Source organism: Cheilinus undulatus, linkage group 19, assembly GCF_018320785.1.
Source record: "Cheilinus undulatus linkage group 19, ASM1832078v1, whole genome shotgun sequence".
Lineage (NCBI taxonomy): Eukaryota > Metazoa > Chordata > Actinopteri > Labriformes > Labridae > Cheilinus > Cheilinus undulatus.
Window position 1 is genome coordinate 20,130,331 of NC_054883.1, and position 26,161 is coordinate 20,156,491.

General features: G+C 37.8%; 1 protein-coding gene across 1 annotated transcript; it reads right to left on the reverse strand.

The window, feature by feature from the left end:
- Positions 1 to 655: 655 nt before the first annotated feature.
- eef1e1 (eukaryotic translation elongation factor 1 epsilon 1) lies at positions 656 to 17,601 on the reverse strand. Its single transcript, XM_041814459.1, has 4 exons — positions 17,484 to 17,601; positions 16,503 to 16,700; positions 8,836 to 8,931; positions 656 to 1,095 (listed from the first exon to the last, which is right to left on the reverse strand). The coding sequence occupies exons 1-4, from the start codon at positions 17,565 to 17,567 to the stop codon at positions 952 to 954; spliced, it is 522 nt and encodes a 173-aa protein (XP_041670393.1). The 5' UTR covers positions 17,568 to 17,601; the 3' UTR covers positions 656 to 951.
- Positions 17,602 to 26,161: the final 8,560 nt, after the last annotated feature.

The window sequence follows — 26,161 nt, forward strand, 5'->3', positions numbered from 1 at the left end:
GATAACTGAGCACATCCCTACACCGACAATTTATGAACAATGCTCCTTGACACACAATTTGCAGGAATCTCAAATTTCACCATCTATAGTCCATAGTATCTTCAAAGGATTCAGAATATCTGGAGAAATCTCTGTAAGTAACAAGGCCGGGTAATTCATTGAAATTTAAATTAAAATGAAATATTTTCTACAGCAGAAATTGCAGAATTGCTAAATTTCTTTGATCTGAAATCTGTTTCAAAAAAACAGTTTAATATATTTTTATAATGCTTTACACATCATGCAAACGTTCAAGTGTAAATCTTTTCTAGAATTTGAAAAAATCCTTCTTTCCTTGCTTTTGTGTGTTTATCTTATCAAAACTCTGCATAAAATCAAGTCCTGTTCCAACTTTTATAGAAAATGCATGAATCAAAAAGCATGTTTACATTTCCAAAAATTAAAATCACTGTGTTGATTTAAATCATGTTATACACAATGTTCCAACTTTTCTGTAATTGGGGTTTGTAGTTAAAATAGCTAGCATTATTAATAGTGTTAGCAGATTTAAGGCTTGATATCTCCTTTGTCCCTCTCCCAGCTCTTGTTTAAGCCAACAGCCATCACTGGTTGTAGATATTATCATTATTAAAAACACTGACATTTTTAAAGAACATAAACTGAACTCAACTTTTATTAGCAACCATTCCCCTCAATGAAGCCTCAGTATCTTCAACACTTAAATTAGATTAAGACCTTTCATGACGTTACTGATTTTCCAAGTGGAAACATGAACTTTCTTCAAACCCAAAGAGCAAAGAGGAGGAGTTAAGGAAAAGGACCAAACATTAAGGCAGGAATCATGATCTTTAAAAACAACAAAAACAGAGTTAGGAGCTATCCTCGAAGTGATGTTGATGACAGTCGAACTTGTGGTGATTCAGGCTTGGTACGGCTGGGTTGGGTCAGCTCTCAGTGGTGCCTGCCAGTGTAAATTCTGTTCCTCAGAACAACTACAGGAGGGAGGTGGTGTCGGACACCGGGATGGTGCTGAATATGATCGAACCATCGTGTCACGTTCAAATACTGCTCCTTCTCCTGGACTGTCATTTCCACCTGAGAGAGAGAGGAGGGGTTCATGTAAATAAAAACACTGAAAACAACAGAAGGTGAAATTAGTTCACACTGACAAATCAATAATCAACATTTTAAGGTAAAGGCTGCTGGATTTGAAAGATGAAGAGCATCATTTTAATGATCATAGTAACTAAACAGTGCCTTTCCAGTACCGCTGGACAGTTAATCAGGTTTCATATTCAATTTAGTTTCCTATCATCATGAAAACAGGATACCTGAGATGAAGGCTGAAACAATTCCTCGAATTATTCGAGTGATTCGATTAAATAAATTCCTTTAGGCAAATTATCTGCCTCAAGATATAGATAGTTAAACTTTATTGTCTGTCTGAGAAGTGGTAGAAATTCTTCTTTGACAAGGCTCAAACAACATAAGAACACACATTAAAATCACATTTAAAACCAAAAACAATCATAGTTACGGGGATATTCAAAGCAACAGCTGATAAAAAAACAAGTACTGTGTGAACTGACCAAAACAAACTCATTTCATATTGTTCAGGGTGGTTATTGCAGAGGGAATGAAGGATTTTTTGTAGAACTTCCTATCCTTTTAACTATAATAAATGTAAATTGTAGTGGTGTAAAGATAATCCGATATGGATCGATTAACCAATCTTGACGTCATTTGTCTGCAGAGCCCTGGACTGGTAAAAATGTGGGACGAACCAGTCTTTGGACCGGGTTTAACATTAGAGGTCGGTTCATGAGGCTCTGCAGCTTGTTTTCATAGCCTGTTCCGCCATGCTCTGGCTCAGCGTCTACAATCTAGCGCAACCCGCGAATGAAAACAATCAAGAACGGTCAGATACACAGACAAAAGAAATAATGATGTTTTTGCTACATGAAGACTGAATACTCACATTAAAAGGAATTATGAAAGGAAAAAATGTGTAGAAAGCTGTTTTAATTTGACTGTTTTCAATACTATTTTAACCCCTTGTTCTCCTGTACTAGCAGACACACAGAGCTCTGTCTGTCCAAATCTCCTTGTAACTTTAAATTTGTTTTAATTTGTGCTTCTTGGGAAAATTTGATATTTAGTTTGCACTGTTATTGGGATTAATAATGCTAAGGTAGTTACAAGTACAGAAGGACAAAAATGTAATAGTAAAATCTCATTTTAATATTTATCTGCCAATTTAATGTCAAAGTAAGACACCCGGGCGCCTGGGTGTCTGGGTGTGATGAAAACTTTCTTAAACATAATTTCAGAATGTTAGCACAGGAGGCCTGGCATTTAGTCTGTTTAATAAATAAGATCAAATAAACTTAAGATTATTATGAAATTATCTTGTTTTTCCCTTTTTTGTTATTTTGATTCTATAATCAGATTGTACTGGATCGAATCGGACCGAATCGTTCTGTAGTTCAATGAATCGTCAGTGAATAGAATCATAGTCTGTAAATCAAGATTCGAAACAAACCGTCTTGAGAAGGCGAGATTCACACCCCTAGGAAATTGCCATCCAGACTTCATTGCACGTTGTCAAATAGATTTTCTTTAGAGAACCTGTTAATACCAATTTTCAATATAGAAGTAGTTCATTTAAGGGACCCAGCTTATTTTATCATTTTTCTAGTACTACTACTCTTGAAAAAATGCAGTATTTCTTGTTAGAGTACTTGATTATTCACCAGAAGAATTGATAGAGTACGCGATTACAAAATCGCTGCAGCCCTACATGAGATGAAACTGGGGTTGCACAATATTAACAACATGATACAGTAGCTACACACAAACATTTTTCATGGTATTTACTGTGCCTGTAAAAGTATTCATCTCCTTGGATGTTGTACCCTTTCATTGATCTTATAAATCAATCATGGTCAATACAATTTGGCTTTTGTTGACAAAAACGGATTTTTACAAAGTAAGGCCAAATAAATTATAAAATATGTAATGTTAAATAAGTGACGGCATAAATATTCACTCCCTTTTAAGTGACTGACCTAATTCAACAGAGATACCAACTGGTGCACTTAGTAGTCTCACAATTAGTAAAATGGGGATCACCTGAGTGAAGTAAATGTGTCTCAAATGATTGTAGCATAAAGACACCTGTGTCTGGAAGGTCCAGTCACTGGCTGTTCAGTATTCCTGGCTACCATTACACCATGAAGACAAAAGACCACTCCAAGCAACTCAGAGAAAAGGTTAATATCGGACCATCTTCACAAACTGAATGTAAGAAGGAGACCAGTGAGAGAGGCCACCAAGACACCTGTGACTACTACTTTTCTCTCCCATCTCAGCTTCAGCAGCTGAGATGGGAGAGACTCTGCATACAACAACTGTTGCTCGGTTTCTTCACCAGTCAGAGCTTTATAGGAGAGTGGCAAAGAGAAAACCACTGTTGAAGAAAACTCAGGTTAACTCTGGACTAGAGCTCTTCAAAGGCCTGTGGGAGACTCCATGGTCAAGAGGAAGAAAATTCTTCTTCTTCGGTCTGATATAACCAAAATGGTGCTTTTTGGCTGCCAGACAACATGCTATGTTTTGCAGACAGCAAACACTGCACATTACTACAAATACACCATCCCCACTGGCAGCATCATGATGTTGGGATGCTTCCAGTCAACCCTGGAAGGCTTATAAAGATAAAAGGTAAAATGAACGTGGCAAATTCTAATAATAACAATAATAATACATTTTATTTATAAAGCACTTTTCATAAAACTCAAAGAAACAGTACAATGCAGAAAAACAATACAGACACTTACAAATGAACATTGAAAGTACATATAAATCCTGGGGGACAACCTTATTCAATCTGTAAGAGAACTACGGCTTGGAAGAAGATTTGTTTTCCAGCGAGACTATGAGCTGAAACATACAGAGAAGGTCACATGGAAATGGTTTAAGGACAACAAGGTGAATGTTCTAAAGTGGCCAAGCCAAAGCCCAGACCTCAATCCAATTTAGAACTTGTGGCTCTACTTGAAAAGGGATGTTTTATGCCTGGTCCCTCAGCAACCTGACAGAGCTTGAGCAGTTTTGCAAAGATGGAGTAAAATTTCAGTGTCCAGATGTGCAAGCCTGATTGAGACCTATCCACATTGACTCAGTGCAGTGATTGCAGCTGAAAGTGAATCTACTAAATACTAGGGGTGTAAATCACCAGTTTCCTCCCGATATGATGCAATATCGATATTTTGGACAACGATACATTATTTACTGATATCACAAAATCTGCCACGACATATGGGGCCCAGGATCGATATCAGGTGATTTTATGTAAAAATTTCACATAGTTACAGAGAAAAAGCGTTTCTGCAATCAAATTATAGACAGGTCTCTGTATTTGATAAAATATCTCTTTAATAAAAACAACAAAGACTGAAATTAGCTTTGAATTAGGAACACAACTATGAACATTTGTGTTAAAACATGTTGATTTAAAACAGCAAACATTTTCAGTGCCAAACGTTTTTATTTCCTCAAATCCTCAGAACACTCTAAAGCACCAATATGGACTTTTTCTGCAGTGTTAATTTCAATCGACTAAAACTATGACAAACTATTCTTCAACAGCCTTTTTTTCCATGACAAAAACTAGACTAAGACTAACAAAAATAGATCTGTGATGACTAAAACTGACAAAAAGTAAGTTTATTTTTTGTCAAGATGACTAAAACTAGACTAAAATGTAATGTAGTCTTTGTTAGACATTCAAAATCCATGTCATTTCACTACTGGTGGTAAATCTGTCAAAAAACAATTCAGCTGTATCTCTTCTGTCTCTCAGCTGTGAAAAGCAGGGACCCCAGGATTGGCAGAGTGCCTAGAACACACTACCATGACTTGGTACCAGATTTAGGCAACAAAATAAATGCTTGGACTAAAAGTAAAGACTAAAATGTGAGGAATTTTTATGGACTAAAACTAGACTAAAATGTCTTTAAGTTTTAGTCCATTTTAGTAATTTCTACTGATTTTAGTCTTAGTCTTTAGACAAAAACTAAAGACCAAGAATAAAATTTAAAAAAGCTGCCAAAATTAACAGTCCGCAACCCTTTATAATAATGATCAAAATGTTTGGCCTGCATTCCCATTTTAGATTTTTTTTCTTAAACTTATTTACACACATGTGGACTTCAACATACATTTCTGCTCTATATCAGCCCTTCATACTTTACACAGGGGCCTATTAATGTGGCAGATAGTTCATTTTTGTAGTTTATTCATGTTATGAGATTCAAATAAGGTTAAATATGGGGCATATGATGTTATAGTGATGAATTCTTATTTTTATTTGATTTTAATAAATGGAAAATTTAGACTGGTCGCAAGTCATTTTTTTTTTGTTAAAAAAGCAAAATTATATTGACCATGACTGAATTATTAAATCAATTAAAGTTAATTTAGTGATAAATTTGAAATTCAAACTTAGATACAGATTCTCTAATATCAGTGAATACTTGTATATAATAATATACGCTTACATAGAAGATGCTTATGTGGCCTTAATTTGATTTAACTATGAAACTATCAGGCCTTCATGGATCTTTTTTTTGAGAGTTCAACTCAGAAAAGGCGTCTGTGGGGGTCTGAAAAAGTCACATCAAGTTGCAGTTCCCCGTATAATGAAAAAAGAAAAAAAAAAAAATCACTGTAAGGCAAAGCCTATTATTGCATTCGAAGAACTGCCTTAGCTTGACAAGTGGTGCCAAACAGACATATTGTCCAGTTATTGCATAATGCAGGTGGCAAAGTTAAAAAGAGAACAGCACCAGAATGCACCAGGATGTCCTTGGACCAAAAATCTTATTAGGCGTTTCCTTTTTCATCATCTAATTAAGTGGAATATGGAAATCCCCAGCACAGACAACAATCCTGCCTAAAACCATTCTAGCATCAGTCAGGTTTAATGTTTGTGTAATGTTGTTTTCCATGAATTGAACATCAGGACAGGCGCTGGTTAAGGGTTGGGCTAGCTGACCCCTGGTCCCCGAGGTTAAAAAGCACACTGATTGCAAACCAAAGTGACGCTCCTCTGCCTGGTGGCGGGAGGCAACCTTCCATCTCCGCCACAACCACTGACATCTCTCAACATGTGATCTCTCCCTCCCTCCCTCTCATTGCATCTTTCCCATTTCGGGAATCACTTTTTTTTAATCCTGGAAGGCATAACAAACTTGCTTGTTCCTGGTCCGAGGCTAAAGATATCACTTTGTGCCACATCACTTTATAACAAGAAGTGAGAATGTGTTTATAACCCGTGTGTTTATTGCCAACTTGCTCTCGACGGCCTTTGGCCATATGACTGGTCTGATTGTGTGTTATGCACAGTGACAAATTGCTTATTAAAGTTGTGGTTTGACTGAAGTGAGCACTGATAGGGAGGGAAAAGGAAGGATGGATGGGTGAGAGAGTCCTTTGTAAATGCACTGAGGCAAAACCAATCAATCACGTTTACCCCAGAATAGGCAATCCCCCACATAACTTTGGAAAACTCACGATATTCTTTTCCCTGTCTGTTCATTTTGGTTGGTTTATCTAAACTCCCAAAAATTATGAAAGACACAGAAATTGATTGAAATTGTAATCAGACAGCAAATCTTCTAAAGGTTACAAACCTAACCAGTAATTTCTACAGGGTCTGAGTCTGCAGCTTTATGTCTGCACCACTACATTACGCTTGCCCAAAGCATCCGTTTGTAAAGCACAACAGAGGGCAGCTCTGTCACAAGTTTGTTCAGGAATTAGATACAAATAACAAGCTACCTTGCCCGAGGTATATTTGCTGTTAATTTACTTCCTGTTTTGATGTAATGTTGATATAGGGACAGGATAAGCTATTGTCAGGCTGCATCTGGCGTTTTATTTTTAAATCGACCGGATGCTTGTGCATGTCCGAGTGCATCTTCCCGTCTGGGTCGATTTGCTCTATTCAAATTGATGCATGCTACAATCGGCTCCATTAACACTAAACTTTACTCATAACAGAGGTGAGTGCTGCTTCTGAGTATCTTTCAAAGTGTACGATGTTATTTTTTACCCACAAGAGTACAACACCACTACTTGAAAAGCATTTACTTTTAAATGTAAAATCATGAATAAAAGTTGCTCCAATACGTAAGCCGCAGAATCAGTCCCTGGATCTGCATGTGCTCTACTGTCGCTTCCAACACACATGGGTAATCTGGGACTGTTTCCAACGTGAATGAGGAAGTGCACTTTTAAATGTGTCAGCAGTCTTCCCCATGATTGCAGTTGTGTGTACAGAACCAGAGTGAGAGCATGGAGGCTCAGGAAACCTTTGTAGGGCCCTATGAAATTCATTTTAATTTTTGCCAAATTCCGTTTTATTTTTTTCCAAATTCCATTTTTTCCATTTTAATTTTTTGGAATTTAATTTTTTTTAACCTTTCCACTAATTTTACCATTAAAGAGTGTCCTATTTATGTAAATGAATAAAATGTTTACAAATTTAAATAGAAATAACCTTAAATTTATTTAAAAAGGGCCACAGTTGGCCCAGAAGATGTTGTTTGGATAACCCTGATATAAAATAATTCTAACTAGTGTAAAGGTCTTTACACAGTGGGTCTGTTATTTTTGGATCCATAATCCAAAAATACGTCACGCACTCGGACCTTACACACTGGGTCCGATGCATATTTCCAACATTTTAAGACACATCCACATGTAAAATCACATCCTTACTGATGTTTATAATGTAAATGAAGACATCCTTCTGTATTATAACATATAATAATAATTAATTAATAATGATAAAATTATAATTATCAAAGCACAGATGACTTTTCTTGAAGGTGCAACATAATGTCGCCCTGTACTGCCCCATGTTGAGCTATGTCATGTTTGCCGGTGTTTCGTGCAGCTGCTTTGACATGCTTTGTTTTGTTTAGGAGGGGGCGGGGTGAGTGTTTGTGAAGTGAGGCACAAGTTGTGCTACGCTTCAATGTTCCCCCGGAACATATTCCCTAGATATACGTTCCTCTCTCTAAAAAAAACACAGCATTTCAGTCAAAGTCATTCAATTTCCACATTAAATAGTAGATTCCATTTTTATTGGCCAATTCTGTGATTCTATTAAAATCATAAGGCCCTACCTCTGCAAATTGGACACATTTTTCTTATATTTTAAGACAGTAGAATTTTTATGTCCATCAGCTGTAAGCAGTAATCATCAAAAACAAAACAAAAGGTCTTCAATATCTCACTTTGTAATGATGAATCTAGAATACATGGAGGTTTTACTTCTTGAATTAAATCACAGCAAAAAATAAACTTGTCCATGATATTCAGATATTTTGAGATGCACTTTAACACAGAAATGGTCACTTTTTAAACCAAATCAATAATCCTTGAGCTAAAATATGGCTCCAGTGATTCAACTGAGAAACACCCAAATTTGGCCTTCAGCTGTTGATAACATACTTGCTGTCAGTTTTCAAAAATTATATGAATCAGTTTTTTGTTCGTCTGGCTATGGTACACATGCGTACCAACTTCCATGCAGGTAAGTCCAACCTTGTTCAGTGGCTTTCCAAAAAGACTTGTAGGTGATGCTATGGATCCAGTTTTAATGCACAAGTAAAATCCACTACTATACATTTCAGTTTTTGCATTAAAGCAAACCCAAGATTAATTATACTTAAAAAGCATCAATAATGTTAAAACCTCCTCATGTGAAACAAAATTGTCTGACCCCTAAAGGTGCAGAAAGGAAAACAATTTGTCATGACTTACTATGAGAGGATGGATCCCAAAGTAGATGAAAACATCAGCTAAGGTGAACTGGTTTCCAGCCAGGAAGACCTTGTCTTCCAGGTAGAGGTTGAGATCCTGCAAGAATAATTTTCAGAGCATAAAAAGCTATGCAAATAAGGTCATTAATTTATGCGGTATGGTATGCATTTCTATGTAAACAAGCTTGTGTTCGCATGAGAGATGAATACATTAAAGAATAGGGAGAAGGCTATGCTCATTTGAATCTCTAATGAGGCCTCTGTTGTTTGTCCTATTATCACTTCTTTTGCATTAAAAACAAACTAACATGAAGACAAAGTAGGGAAAATATGCAGCTCTGCATAGTAAGACATTTATGTTAAATATTTTACACAAAATGTAACTATTATATGAATGCTTCACACGTAAAAGGAAGTATAACAGCAGGTTCGTTAACCTATATATTTGTGGGTGCGTGAGGTGCATCAGTCTGGGTCCTTGCTTGCGTGTGTGCCTGCATGCTGTGTTACGTGGGTAGGAATAATATGTAACCTGAGGGGGTACAGCATCTCTCCCCATGACTGGGGACTAAGCACAGATGCTCTACAAAACAGGCTATTTGTTTACTCCACTATCAAATGAATACAACTCCAGCCTGCAAATCTAATGAAGCCGTCCTAAACTTGGGCATCGTGATGTGTTTCTCAGTCCATGTCTGTGTGTGCAAAGTCGTGCATGGAAGTGCTGGTCCCAGGGGAAGGGACCATCTTTAGCACTTGTACATAGTGTGAAGGGAACACTCCATGCACACAGAGCATCTTGGGGGCAAATGAAGTTATTGTGCGGCAAGAGTGGGTGATGCCAAACAAGGCATGAAGACTGCAGACTTCCTCTGCTTCCACAATCAGATCCTTGCTTTTCTTAGCCTACAGCCATGGAGCTGAAGCCCAGTCGAGCATCAGAAGAGGGACAGCTCTCCAGACACCCCCACCCAGCATATGGAGCTCTGATCCAGGTTCTACCTGTCCCTGCCCTGAGTGAACACTGTGATGACTACATTTAAATAAAACAAAGCTGGTAAAGTTTGTAGTAACATTTAGAAAAGTTAGGGGGCCAACTCTGTCAAAAACACAAATAAATGTGAAAAACTGTCCAAGATCTTTTGCTGAAAGTCTTATTTTTTTGCCCTTTGGGTGGGTCATGCAGGCTGCCAGTCAGCCTAGGGGGTAGGAGGTTCTTTTTTCCCTAAAACTGTGACCTTCTTCAGTTTCTCCCCACACTTTCAAAATGTATTCTGAGCTTAAAATGGCATTCATCACAAAAGAGATGCTCAGTACAGATTCTGTTTGGTTGTTTTATTTTGTTGGATTAACTCTGTGAATCCTCCTGGCTACGGGCTTGTCATGACACATTGGAAAATCAGCTGTTCCTTCTAAAAGAACAGAAATTGAATGACAAATCATTAAAAAACACTGCATAAGGTTTATTTATAATACTATCATAATAGTAATCCTGCAATAAACTGCATATCTAATGCTTTTTACCTATTGATACACTTTGACTTACGGTGTTTATTATTTTGCAGATTTGTCCCATTTAAATTTTCAGATGATCAAAAAAATGTAACATTAGAGAATAACCTGATTAGATACAACATGCAGTTTTTATGTGATTTAATTATTTATTGAGGGGAAAAAAGCCCTATTTGAAAAAGTAATTTACCCCCTAAACCTAATAACTGGTTGTTCTGGTCTTTCAAGCTTTGGCAGTAACTAGGAATGAGTCTTTCTCATTGCTATGGAGGAATTCTGGTCCAATCTTCTTGCAGAATTGTTTTAATTCAGTCACAATGGAGGGTTTTCCAGCATGAACAGCCTTTTAAAAGTCATGCCCCAGCATCTCAAGTGGGTTTAGGTCTGGACTTTGACTAGGCCACTCTAAAACCTTCATTTTGTTTTTTAAGCCATTCAAAGGTGGACTTGCTGGTGTGTTTCAGATCATAGTCCTGCTGAATAACCCAGCATGAGCATGAGGTCACGATTTGATGGCCAGACATTCTCCTTCAGGATTTCTTCATCAATTACGCCAAGTCGTCTAGGTCCTGAAATGGAAAATCAGCCCCAGACCATCACACTGCCACCACCATGCCTGACTGTTTATGTTCTTTTAATGAAATGCTGTGTTAGTTTTACTCCAGATGTAATGGGACGAAAACTCTCCAAAATGTTCACCATGTCTGCTCAGTCCAAAGAATATTTCCCATAAGTCGCTGGGATCATCAGGATGCTTTGCATTCAAATGTGAGATGAGCCGTTGTGTTCTTTTTGGCCTTGGAACTCTTTGGGGGATGCCGTTTTTGCCCAGCCTCTCTCTTCTTGCTCGATCATGAACACTGACCTTAACTGAGGCCAGTGAGGCCTGCAGTTCTTTAGATGTGGGTTCTTTTGTGACCTCCTGGATGAATTCTCCCCTTGGGAGTCATTTTGGTAGGCCGGCCACTCCTGGGAAGGTTCACCGTTGTTCCAAGTTTTCTCCATTGGTGGACAATGGCTCTCACTGTGGTTCACTGGTGCCCCAAAGCCTTAGAAGTGGCTTGGTAACCTTTTCCAGACTGACAGATGTCAATAACTTTGTTTTTCATTTGAGTCTTCATCAGAGTCTTCTCAGGCAAAAGAGGCGGCTCTGCCCCTTTTTGTAGATGAAGTCTACGTTTTTAGACCAGTCCAACTTATTATCCAGGTGTACACCTAAATATTTATATGATGTCACCACCTCGATGTCCACTGGCTGAAGAGGGGGTTTGGATCTGCGGAAATCTATGATCATTTCCTTTGTCTTTGAGGTGTTGAGTAGGAGGCAGTTTTTGTGATACCAGTCAATGAAAGCACTTATCGGATCCCTGTATTCGGCTTCTTGTCCATTTTTGATACATGCCACGATAGCAGTGTCATCCGAGTATTTCTGGATGTGGCAGGACTCAGTGCTGTATCTGAAGTCTGATGTATACAGTGTGAACAGGAATGGAGCCAGGACTGTTCCTTGTGGAGCCCCTGTACTGCTCATTAATGTCCCAGAAACACAGTTCCCCAGCCTGACAAACTGTGGCCTTCCTGCTAGGTAATCTGTGATCGAAGAAACACAGGAAGGATCCACTCCCATCTCCGTGAGCTTGTCTTTGAGTATGATAGGTTGGATGGAGTTGAATGCATATGAAAAAAATCAAAGAACATGATTCTCACATAAACTCCAGGTTCCTCCAGATGAGACAGGGCACGATGAAGCATGAAGAGGATGGCATCATCCACTCCAATGTGTTCTTTGTATGCAAACTGCAGGGAATCGAGTTTATCTTTAACCTCAAGCCTCAGTAGACGTAGAATCAGGTAATATCCCGGTAATAATCACAGCTAATTCATGAATTAACTTCATCACATAGCACCAGGTAGGTCTGGATGGCTTTTTGCTCTTAAAAAATGTATCATCATTTAAAAAATGCGTGTGTTTTTTTTTTACTCAGGTTATCTTTGTCTAAGACCACAAATTTGTCAGATGTTCTAAAACATTTAAGTATGACAAAATGCTGATAAAATAAGGGCGGGGTAAATACTTTTTCCACAGCACTGTAGCTGCTACTGACAGTTATTGCCACCATCATAAAGGTAAAGGGATTACTTTCTGCTTCTTATAATTGATCCACACACAGCTGCAGGACTGGGAATTTTACTTTCCCTGTATTCTGGTCCTGGGTGGTTTAAGAAGCATTAAAACTAAGAAAAACCTGCAACAACATTAATCATAAATAGCTGTACTCTAGATTAAAGATACTTCATTTAATTAAACAGATCCTTCATGATTCAAAGATAAAACGACTGATAAATAATTATAAATATTAACTATCAATTCCAGACATAGTCAGAACAAACCCAAATGTGATTATCTGTATAAATAACTCATCAATAATATTAATCAATTCACAGCAGCAGGAAATAACACATTCATAGTCTAACTGGTTTAAAAAGGAGCAACAGTCTTCCCCATCCCTACATCCAGCTTACTTCATGACCAGATTGGCCTCGTTTGTTTATCATCAGGGTACAAGAGTGACACCATGTTCACTTCAGAAACAAGCCTCAGCTTGAAAACTATGAATTTCTTATCTGCACCCAGGGGTGCTTAAGTTTAAGAACTCCTGCAGTTGACAGTTTTTATCCCTGGATAACTTAATAGGACATGACTAGTGTGCTCATAAGACGAGTGTTAAGGATAGAGCTAAAACAGTGAGAAAGGACAGGGGGCCACTGGGCACCACCACTGATCTGCTCAGGGCGACTTCCTTCTGTAAGTGGCACCATTAAAATATTTAAGAGGCCTGTCCAGATAACATGCTGCCGCACAGCATGATTCCTCAGCCATGCCACAACACTGTGTCATGCTGAGATGTGCGTGTGCGCAGGCACATACACAAACACTTCACACTGACACGACAGTGCCAAGAGGCACCTAGCGTCCAGCAGACCAGTGGCTGGTGATCCATTTCACGCTGACTGGCGTCAGGCACATTAAAGCATTTTTCTCTGTCGCATGGGGCCATGTCACTGAAGGGCCATACATCAGTCTGTATTCCTGTCGCTTTTGCCTTAAAAAGACAAACACACACACACATATACACAAAAGAAAACCCACACACTGTTTTCAAGCTGATGGACAGGGATGAAGAAGGAGAAGAAAACTGAGATGCTGTTGTGTTATCATCTATTATCACACTCTAAGTGTAGAAACTGTGCACAGGGATGTGATTTTCACTATGTGAATACTTCTGCTTTCTGTATGTTGTACATTCATAGTCTGTGCTGAATTGATCAATCATGAATCAGCAGACTTTGGGTTCTGCTGGTGTCTGATCAGGGCTCCTACACACTTTTAAGAATCAGATTAAAGACTTTTTAAAACCTTTTTAAGGCATGAGCTGGAAATATTTGATACCATTTTCTGTGCAAATGGTCAAAAATAAAAGGCATGTGAAGACTGCTTGGCGCAGAGCTTAATTCTCTAGTTTTATGTACTGTTAATCAGATTTCAAATGGTATAGGACAAAGATGTTTTTGTTCATCACCACCCAAATTTGATAATTTCTGGCACATTCAATGCCTGTTTTCCATCAATATAACATATAGAGATGCATATCATAACATACCCAGGTATTCATTTAAAAAGTATGATTAAAATCAAATAAATGTAGTGAGAAAAGGAAGACTGCATATAGACACAACTTAGCCAATTACCTTTAATTTTAAGACCTAAGTAGAAATAATACTATAATACTTGTTAATAAGACATTTTATGGTCTTAAATTTCAAAAGTTCAATTCCAGACTTTTCAAGACTGAACTCTGTCAGATACACCGATATTTACAAATTTATTTTAGCTAATACCAATATCAATACCAATATATAAATGATGTTCGGATGAGGAAGGGGCATGAATCTGGTAATGCTGTATCCTGGGGTATTAAAAAAATAGCACCAATATTGCTTTAATTACTGTCATGAACATGGCGCTGCGTAATGAGCACGTTTATTGTAAATCCCTGAAGAATGTGGGTCTGTTTCCAGCAGCAGCACTGCCCGTCTGTGAAGATGCTTTAAAAGTGATGAAAGTCTTATCCACAATGTACTGTGGACACATCATATGAACAGTACTACTCCAGTGATAGGGAGAATTGACAGCGATTACATTGTACAGACTGTTTTCCTCATAATGGCACTGTACTTGGGAGGTAGGGATAGACATCCTGCCTTCTCTTATTCTGTATGTTTCTGCTCTTTTGAAAGATTTCATCTGCAGTAATTTGTATAAAACTGGTCAGATAACATCACTCTACTTTTAACATGTGCAAATATTCCATAGTCATTGCTGGTTATCTTGGTGTGTGGAGCAAGGTTATAATAGTTTTAGATTTTTCATTAGTTTTTAATCTTATTTGGTTTTCAATTTCTGTGTTCAATTTCAGTTTAGTTTCAATTAGTTTTTACTGCTGGTTTGTTAGTTTAGTTTGGTTTTCATTTTGTAAAAATGCTTCATTTTAGTTTAGTTTTTATTAGTTTCAGTGTTAGTTTTCATTTTTTTCAGATGCATAACAGGGTTGAGTGAACATCATGCATTTTTAAAAACATATTCAAACATGTTCCTCTACACTGACCATTTAATTTATTCAAAGATGATGTTTGATTACAACTCCACACATAAAACTACCACTGTGTGAAGTCTTAACCAATCAAATCAGACCGTTTTAGTCTCTCCAGACAGGGGTGTAGGTGACAGTCAGTATGGTTGTGTCAAAGACAAAAACTAAGGATAGGTTGTCTCTATTCTTATTTTTTTAGTTAGTTTTGTAAGCACACTATACAGTTTGTTAGTTTGTGTGTTTTTTTTGAAAAGCTTTGTTTTATTTAGTTTCAGTTAACTTAAAATATTTTTGAATTTTAGTTTGTTGTTTAGTTAGTTTTGGTCAACTATAATAACCTTGGTGTGGAGGCTTTTTGTTGATGAGGTAGGGAATCACAACCACCATCTTAGAGCACTGATGGAAAGATTACACCGGCAGGAGGGAGCTGCAGAAAAAATTAAAATGGCAGCAAAAAGTCTTTGCACTTCAATCTATGCATTTACGGGCGGTCTCTACTTGTGGATACCTCTTTCATGCTTGCAAATGGTGATTATTTATGAAGTGAATGGTAGAGAGTAGCTTTGAATATACCTGGGTGGCACACCCAAGAAGAGTCAATTTGTGGGAAACACTGGATAAACTAGTGATGCTCACCAGGGTGTGTCTTTAGAAGGTCAATGTCAACATTCAACTGAGAATGGTTAGAGAGCACACAGAGGGAGGAGAGGCACTACAAGCTAAGATAGATCTATGAGTAAATGTATGTGGATAATCGACCTGAAGGCCAGCAGACAAACCTACTTATATGTTTAGGAACAAGGAACAATTGATTAACTCTGAGAATATAGTTTCTGAAGAAATTGGACTAGAAATGCTCAATAATAATGTAATGCTTTAAAATAATCTCAGCCATTATAAATATGGTGATGAAGCCTATTTCTAAGACGAGAGTTTAATGTTGTTGTTTATATAGGAAAAGGCAGACAAAAATTTGACAAAGGTAAACTTGAAACTTGATAATGATGTGTAATACAATCAGACACAATATAGTTCATATTGATACTAACGATAATGATGCCAGTCAATGTTAACCAGACATTAGACATTAAAACTCAGCAATGACAAGAAAATATCATATAAGACTATACCAGGCTGACTTTTGCAGTCTAATCTATGATGGTACAGAAAACATAAGTGGAGGCCAAATTGAATGATTATACCAAAAGTTAAAGTTAGTCAGAAACTTTGATTTGGTGTTTGTTTTAGTGACCCCAGGAAACAATATGCTACGTCACTTATCTTACTCATCCCATATGATTAAATAGGTAGATTAGAGAAATATATGTATGAAAAATTGGAAATAAATCAGATAATTGAGTTAAATTTCAAGTGTTGGAAGACTGTTAAATATAAGGGAACTGTTTTGTGTGTAACATCACCTCCTTTCCCCTTGCTACCACTGCAAGTGGGAAACAAACTAGTTGGAAATACTTAAAACTCTCTCTAAAATAATCTTTTCTACCTTTAAAATGACTTTGATGTCATCCTTTGTGTAGGCATCTAGCTTTGTGACTCTGTGCTCCAGCCACTGCTGCACCACCGCCCGGCTCTCTGCAGAATCACCCAGCAGCTCTGGGCGTTTGGCTTCGTTGACCAGGTGACAGGCGATGGTCACCAGCCCCACCAGTGGAGGTCCATTATTGTTCTGTAACACAGGAACCTGCATGGAGAGGTGAGAGACGGAGGGCAGAACGATAGCAGAGAGATGGAAAGAGCAAGAAGACATGAGAATTTATCACATATTTTCATACTTAAGTTAAACTATATTACAGAACATTGAATATCTGTGATAGATTTGCACCTCCCTCAAACATAATACATCTTTATCCTACTAAAGAAAGGAGAATGTCCACTTGATTCCTTAATCATTTTAACATTTTTTCTCTGTGTAGTACTTGGACTGGTTTTTACATGTAGTTGAAAATGTGTAGTTTCGGGAATTGAGCTATATAATAAGGGATGCATACAACAATACGCCGCCAACTCTACAGAAATTAAACGGATTAACGGGAAGTAAATGTGTACATAAGATTAAAAAAAACATGCATTTAAAGTTAAGCTTTTCCTGTCATACCTCTGCACTGATAAAAACTAGAGTTCAGTCACTCCTCCCCTCCTTTCATTGCTGTAGACGGGCATGCGTGAAGCATGGAGCTATTTCTAAACTGCTGAGCTGTTACAGTGAGATAACCACCGTTAATTATTGCCCGGCGTTTCTCGGGTTGTCTGTCGAACAGCGGGGTAAGATAAAAACTTTAACCTGACAACACAACATTTAAACACCATGTAGAATGACAACATTATTTGACACATATGACTAGCGTGTTAGCGTTATCTAGCTAGCTACTGTGTGCTAAATACTAGCACTAAAAGGCTTTACATAAATCAAATGGCGGTGAAAAAGCCTGAAATGGAATTCAAAGAAGAAAACTAGCAATGTCACCTTTTTATCTCCCTGTGTACTGTACTTGTTTGGCTTTTTTAATCCTAAATATTTCTCCAGCGACGATAGCTCCCGTAGCGCCATGTTTCTGAGTGAGTGAGGGGCAGTGCAGTGTGCGTACGATCTGATTGGGTAAAACTCTGAACTCCCGCCTACCTCACCGACGGACAGAAACGCTGGCCAATAGAATCACAGTATGCTAGTGCGTTGAGACATTGCATCAGGGGGTGAGAAATATTACAAAATAAAATAAAACAGATATTCAAAGACGATAAAAATATGAAACAAAACAAAAACAAATAACGCATTTTGATATAAAATGCTAAAAAATGAAATCCATTTATTCCACAGTAGTACTTTTACACACAATAAATATAGACATAGGTAGACAATATGCTACCTATTTTTAAAAACTCAAAGAAATTATTAAGGCTAAATTGATTGCTCTGGATTTTTTTTCTTTTCTCTTGCACCATTAAAAAATAAGATACTAGTCTTCTTTGGCACTTTTTTTTTAGAAGTTATTATCTCAAGTCTTTGCTACATGATTAAAGAGTTAAAAAAATACATAAAGTCAACCAGCTCAAAAAAAAAAAAAAAAAAAAAAAGATTTATGTATTTATTTTAGAATTATTTAACCAAAAGCTCTTTGAGACTAAGAATCTCATTTAAAAGAGTGTCCTGGCCAAGACAGGCAGCAGCACAAGTTACTGTGATAAAACAATAAACAAAAAAAAAAACAAAAACAAACAATACAAACCAACATTTATTTTCCAGCAGGACAATGACCTGCAGCATACTGCGAAAGCTACAAAGAAATGGTTTAAAGACAACAAGGTGAATGTTTTGGAGTGGCCGAGTCAAAACCCAGACCTCAATACAATAAAGAATTTGTGGCTGTTTATGCCTGATCCCTGTTTAACCTGACAGAGCTGGAGCAGTTTTGCAAAGAAGAATGGAGTAAAATTGCAGTGTCCAGATATGCAAGCCTGATTTAGACCTATCCACGCAGACTTAGCGCTGTGATTGCAGCCAAAGGTGCATTTACTAAATTATGACTTGAATATTCATACAGTCACACATTTAACCGTTCCTACTTTTAATTAATTGACATTACTTTGTAGGAATTGATTTTTAATTTGACATTAAAGATGAGTTTTTTTGTGTGTGAAAAAAAAAAACAATTTTATTGAACATAATTGATTTATGAAATCAGTAAAAGGGTACAGCATCCACAGTGGGGAAAACTTTATATAGGCAACTTGAAGTTCTCATATCCTTGTTTAATGTGTCTTGAGGCGAGGTTTAACTCATGGATATTTTATAAAACTCTATTTTAATTCCATTTTATTAACTTTAGGCATCTTATTTATAGTCTAAATACTCATCTTCATTATTTGAGCATTTTTCAGTTGTTTACCTCACATTTGATGTGCACTCCCTGTGCCTTTTCATCTCTTGATGCACAGTCTGCAGTGGTAAAACCCCCTATGGTGAGGACGGCCTATCAGGACAGGTCAATTGGATATGAGCACATCCCTGCATTCTAAGTTAAACTGCAATTTCCTCAACTCCAGCAATGCTGCAGGTTCATTGTAACATACTTTTTTTTTTCTTTTTCAACTCACTGAGTGCCATTGACGTATAAACGTCAAAGTGATTTTTCGGCGGCTGGCACAAGGGGGCGCACTCACACTTCCTTTGAGTAATTTTGGGGCTTCTGGGATACATAGTCGGAACAGTACAGTCGGAAGTGACAGTAGATCAAACATCAGAGGTGAAAACCCTGGGGTCAAAGAGCAGAGCGATCTTTACGGAGGTAATCTAAGCTAAAAGTTCTAACTTAGACGCTGGAAGAAACTTTAACTTTTGCATGAGAAATCACTTACTCACTGAAACCGACACGAAACTGAACGACAGCGAATCCAGGGATCGGCGCTTTTATTGATCTACCTTGGCCGTTTAATAGGCTAAAGAATGCCGCAAGGTCTCCCCCATGCGTCGGAGAAATAAGGCAGCCTCTCGCCAGCTGGATGCATACAGCGACAAGCAGGAGAGGACGTGGGCGTATAAGGAGGTCCCATGGAGGCCGTCCAGTTCCAGAGTATGAATGGCATGACAGTGACCGGAAGCATTGTCATTTATTTTACAATAAAATAACATTCATAATACAATTTTCAGATGTCTTTTATGTTATTGAAGGCAAAATTATAACATTCAAATCACTATTCTGCTTGACAGACTCTCTTTCACAAAAATGCATTTTTCTCAGCTTTCTAGAAAAAATGTGGTCTTTTTGGTGAAACTAGCCTCTATTCAACTTAAGATAAATCAAGAACGGAACAAGCTACAAACAAACATTTTTTTTTTCCATGATGAAATAGAGAGTTTCTTCTTTCATTTGAGCTATTTGGTGTTTTCAGAATCATAGTACAAAATATTCTGTGGGTCCTGAAAGATGACTCAAAATGGCCAAAAATGCTGGCAGAAGCCACTTTCCATTTTATAAAAGGGCTGGCACTCAATGAGTTAAGCAGTTGTTGAAAAATGTAATCAAACAGACAGTGCAAGGTTTGGAGTTTCAGTCTTTGGTCCTGCAGCAAAGTTTCCCTGTCCCGTCTGTCCTGGTTGTGACATTGAGTGTGTTGTGTCTGTTTGAATTTGCCCCTTGCCTCTACAATTTCTCCATAATGAAATGTCACCTGTCAGTCAAAACTAGGCTTATTAACCGTATACTGTCCAAGTGCGTATGCTTGTGTGACACCATAGAGAGTGACAGCCGGGCCGAGGTGTCACACTACAAGCTTTGTTTTCCTTCCCCAGCGGTCCCACTTTGTAACAGCTCACCTGGATGACAAGGCTTGAGGTGATGTCTTCAGCAATACAAATCAAATTCATATTTTATTGGCCTTATTTATAGACTCCAGTGAAATGCACAAGAGACGTAGAACGAGGGGGACAGCTGCTAGTAAGTCCACACTAAAGCCTACTCTTCCAACTTTGCACCACTGGTCCAAGGTCTTTAGACCTGGTGTGAATGGGCAGATTAATGCCATAACAGTTTTAAATCCACAAGTATTTTACTACAGTGTCATACTGTATTATTATAAAAATGTGCTTTTTAAAAATTATTTTGAATCTTAATATGGACTAAAGTCCCTAAAACTGTCAAATTAATGTTAAAGAGGTAAAGTATGAAGCAGCACAAATGAGAACTACTAAACTTCAGGTCACAAGCAACACTTGAAGCTTTAGTTTCTGTTCATGACTCGACATGAGATCAATAAACTGTTCAACGAGACTAAATAAGTCATTGCATGTGATAGTGACAGTGATAGCAAAGACAAATGGAAAATCTGCTTTAGGGTCATTACTTAAAATATGATTGGAGTTATCGGCCACTAATTGGAGGATATATATTCCAGTATTTTATTTGCATTTTGTACTGTTGTAAATTGTTCTGTTTCACTTTAGTGTCTCAATAAAACATTTTTTTTAGAAATACAACAAAAAAAGGTGAATTTATGCATGTTTCCATTCACATGAGTATCAGGAGTCAACAGGTACTCATAGAAAAGTGAAAACGAAACACTGCTGAGTGTGAAACAAATTCCCTCTAGGGTGTCAGGTTATGAATTTCTCATAATGAGGGAAAAAAAGCTGTTAAAAGTGCCATCCTTGGATCATGCTGTTAGCTATCCCATAATGCATTGTTAGTAACTTACAGCGGGACCCAGGAAGTCCACTTCAATCAATTATCAGTTTACTGGTTTTCAAATGCATGGTACGGAGTACATTTTTTGTCAAAAGAGTCCTCAATTTAAAACAGTGGGTAACAGTGGAGATATGCTATAGATTTGCCATATTGAAGCAATATGGTTTAAGTGAGTGAGGCATAATAAAGGTTTTATATGGATCCTTGAGGAACAGCATACTGGGAAGTAATTCTTTCAGACTCATTATCATTAAAAACAATATTGAATTCTTTTATGAATGTAGGTTCTAGGCCAGTTACCATGGATTTTTAAAAACATCTTTGTAGCAAAGCTTAAAAGATCAGCAGCATCAAATGCCTTTGGATGTCTAAATGAAATGATTGCACGCACATTTTTGTTCGAAGCTACATATGTTCCGTTAAAGAGTTCTAAAAGTGCCAAGTCAGTTGATAATTTGACAATTTTTGTCATCATCATGGCCAAATCTGTCAAAAATACTGTAAATTGTCATTTAATTATTCATTTAACACAGAGCACTATTTCTGTAAAGTGATGAATTTATTAGATTACTATGAATACACCAACCAGCCTTACTTTACATGAAGTGTTGAGCATCTGGGCACTCTTTATGCATATAGGCATCAGCTGAGCTTCAAATGTGCTGCTTTTATTGCTATTTGCTGCCTTGCACATACCCATGAATCTCCTTGTTTCCTTCACACAGTGTGTGCTTAATATAATAGAACAGATGATATTTTTAAACCCAATTTGTTGAGAAAAAGCTGTCCCAGAAAACAAATTAATTATAAGAATGAGTACACAGACTATCATAAATGATTAGATGCTGTGGAACAAGGTAAAGCTAATCCTCTGTATTTTTTCTCTCTCTCCAACCTTGCATTTTTTTGCTGTTTGTTTATAGGCTGCAGCACGTCATACACTTTTACCCTAGTAGGGCTTCCATAAATGCATGCCTGCAGCATTAAAGTACGTCTCCTTTAACTAAATGCCTCCAAGCTGCCACATCCTGTCTGTACTCAGGCGGGCTGAGGACAGCGATCCCCAGTGCCCAGGACTAACTGTAGCCTGTGGGAGTTTTCTCATGCCGATTGTGATACGCAATCTGGGGTCACATTAGTAAGGATATCTACAGTGGGGGTCACCGATAGTGCCGTGGGGCTTCCCAAGGCAGGCATAGCCATAAACACAGCCTCAGTCCTGGTGATATATCCCCCTGTGCTTAGTCTGTACCTTACAATATGCTGTTACACTGATTTGTCTAGCCGGGATGCAGGGCCCCAGCCCCGCCTGTCTCCTCTGTTACCTTTCATGACCTGTGAAAGCTCTCTGACTGAACACCGCGTTTTAACCACACAGATGTTTTCAGAAGGAGAGGGGAGGGATTGGTTGTGAGCGGTCGACATGAACGCTGTCAGCACGGATTGGTGAAATTGCATATTGGTGCTAGGTTGGATCCCAGGCGTGGAGTGAACATAGGGATAGGCATCAGGCGGCTGGGTGACAGTTTGGGGAAAGACTGCGAATACTGAGATGACGACAGGCAGATGTACGAGGGTGGGAGTACTGCCTGTACCTTCGGCTCCCGTCAAGTTCTGTTTTTGATTTGATTGTAACCAAAAACCTTGATGCAGGGTTCTCTTTTTAAAAGAAACCATAATGAACAGACGTTTTGGTAAACGGGTAGTCATTTGTATAGAGTGGTGCAAGAATGAGTCCTAAAATGCGGAAGTGAGTTAGCATTTTAACACTTCCAGTTCCCTTGTCTGAAAGTCTACGGGATTTTTGAATGAGTTTTCAGTTAAATGCCTGAAATAAGGTCTGTGGTGAACACAAGCTCAAGAGAGTTTAACGTTTTATCCTACATCATAAAATACATCTGAAATGTGCCCCACCTTTGAGTTGTGTATCTTTTCACGTCTTAATAAAGGCGGTTGCTAAAAGACAGCTAACAAGGACTACAGTGTTTGTTGCGAAGACTATATGTCATCATCCAAAGTGTGGCAACTGAGCCTGCTGTTCGCTTGTATCCGCGCGTGATGACGTTAAATTCAGTTGACCATGTTTTAGTTCAATATAGCATGACGTTAGCTTTTTACTTTTGTCAGTTAGATTAACGAACCAGATATGATGCTTATATGATCAATTTATGAAGATTATCTTTATGAGCTAAACTTGTAAGTTTCATTAACTTTTATTGGACACAGATCCTATTTTCAGCAGTAATCCAAAAACCCATTGAAAAATCCCATAGGCTCAATGCTGAGGGAACCAATGCGATGCGAACTTCCGGGTTTGCCTACAAAGTAACGTCATGACTGCACCACTCTATTGCAGAGTGAGTTGGCTTTTTAAAATCATTTTGGGGTATTGCTTCTTTAGAGGAAGAAATTGGTAGAGCACATGGGGAAAGACAGGCACCAAACATTCAAATAGTACCAGCTCATCAAAGACTGCAGCCTCTGTGTAGAAGCACCTGCTCTACCAACTGAGTTAAACCTGCACATGGCACTGAGTCGGCTTTGACGTAAAAAAAAAAAAAATCAAAACAAAACATAGTAGTGTGTTTAGAATGACACATTTTTAATGGCTGCAAAATATACATTTTGGACACCTGTATTCTCTTTTTTTGTCAACACCAGAACTCTTGCGGTCCTCTGTAGTGACTGACCTTATAGTTTTTAAAGATCTGCAAAAGGTGCAAACTTTAAAAAAATATGCAGGAGTGCATGTACCAAATGACTCACAATGATCTTGTCAGTGGACCTTGTTTGTCAAACCTGGGTAGAAACCAGTGCCCTAATGATAAGGTCCACTTTTTATTTATTTAATGTGCGTATCCAACCAAAAACAGCACACAACTGAGCAGGTATTGGTAAAGTGGCGGCTGAAAACAATCGTCAGAATTTCAAGGTTCAGCCGGCCTCGCCCCCAGAGTTTATGACGAGGATGTAAGTAATATGACAATTGTCATTTGAATAACACAACCCAAGACATTTAGAGTTCAGGCAGCATCGCCCCTAGAATTTATGAAAAGGAGATTAAGATGATGACAATCATCTTAACCTTGCCCCAGAGTTTATGACAAGGAGGTAAGTTATGTGGAAATAGTCATTTTAATATCACATCCTTAGATATTAAAGGTTCAGCCGGCCTCACTCCCAGAGTTTTTGTTAAGGAGGTAAGTTTAAATTGTCATTTAAATTAAAAACCCCTAGACATTCAAGGTTCATCAGAAGATTACTTACTGAAGGAGCATATCGGTTTTATTTTTTTTAAAAATCGATAAAGAAACACTCATTCATCAAATATAACAAACAACGATGAAATCAACTGAAAGCTTCCGTTGTCATCATCATTTAAAAAACAATGTCGCTCACAGGAATTGCCAAAGAATTGTTTAAATGTTAAATATATTTTAAAAGTCATATCTGACTCAATACCACCAGATTTATGGAGCAAAGTGCGTGGACAAGCTGAGACCTGTTGAATTAGGTCAGTCACTTTGAGGAAAGGGTGAATATTTATGCTGTCACTTATTTAACATTACATGTTTTTTTGGAATTGACATTACTTTGTAATATTTCTGTTTTCACTTTGACATTAAAGAGTTTTTTTGTACGTTTTAAATCAATAAAAGGGTAAGACATCAAGGGAGGGAATATACTTTTTAAGGCATTGTATATGAAGTTCTCTCTTTTCTTTCAAAATAAAAGCAGGTCTGTATCCAAACAGCAAGACAATACAAAAATTGAAATGAATCAAAAATTGTTTTAAATGCAAAAAATGGGAATTTAAAAATTCAACCAAAAAGTTGAAATAATTGTGATAAACAACAGAAATTTTAATATTAATCAAAACAAATATTGTAATTGTTTGACTGCTGTACTTTTGGATGAATACATATCTTTTTTATTGAACAGAGTCCTCAGTTCAAAAGAAGACAATGGCAGCAGAGGTGGACAGAGCTGAGCAGCACGTCTGATTTCTACTTGACCTGGAAATGCCTACTGGGGCCACAATTTCCCGGGGGTTAAGGGGGATGGAGTTCCTCGCTATGGGATAAAGCTTAGACCATTGAACTCGCAGCCGATGGCAGAGAGTAATTGTGGTCTTTCACGAGTAAATATCACAAAATATGAATGATATGCAGCAAGAGAAAAGCAGCTTCCATTGCAGTTCACGTTCCTTATTCTGCTGCATTTCATGCAACAACCAGCATTTCGACAGCACTGTATGTGGCCGTGCCTCTGTCATTGTGACCACTGTGACAAGACACACCCCTTTACAGCAACAGTGCCTATAAAAAATATTCAACCCCTTGGAAGTTTACCATTTTATTGTTTTTGTAAATTAATCATGGTCCATATAATTTGGCTTTCTTGACAAAAAAATTAGATTTAAAAATCTTGCTAATGTAAAAGTGGAAACAGATTGCTACAAATTAATTTCAATCAAATAAAAAATAGGTTAGTATACACTAAAGTCACCTTTGGCTGTAATCACAGCTCTGAGTCTGTGCAATTTTACTTCACGCCACAAATTCTCTATTGGATTGAGGTCTGGGCTTTGACTCTGTCACTCCAGAACATTCACCTTGTTATCTTTAAACCAATTCACTGAGGGCTCCAGCTCATTTTCTTGCTGGAAAACAACTCTTCTCCCAAGCTGTAGTTCTCTTGCAGATTTAATAAGATTGTCCTCCAGGATTTTCCTGTATTTTACCGCATTCTTTTTACCCTCTATCTTTACGAGCCTTCCACGACTGGCTGCTGAGAAGCATCCCCACAGCATGATGCTGCCACCATTATGCTTACAGTGGGGATGGTGTGTTTGTGGTGATGTGCGGTGTTTGGCATCTTGTCTGATTGCCAAAAAGCCTCATTTTGGACTCAGACCAAAGGACTTTCTTCGACTTGACCATGGAGTCTCCCACATGCCTTT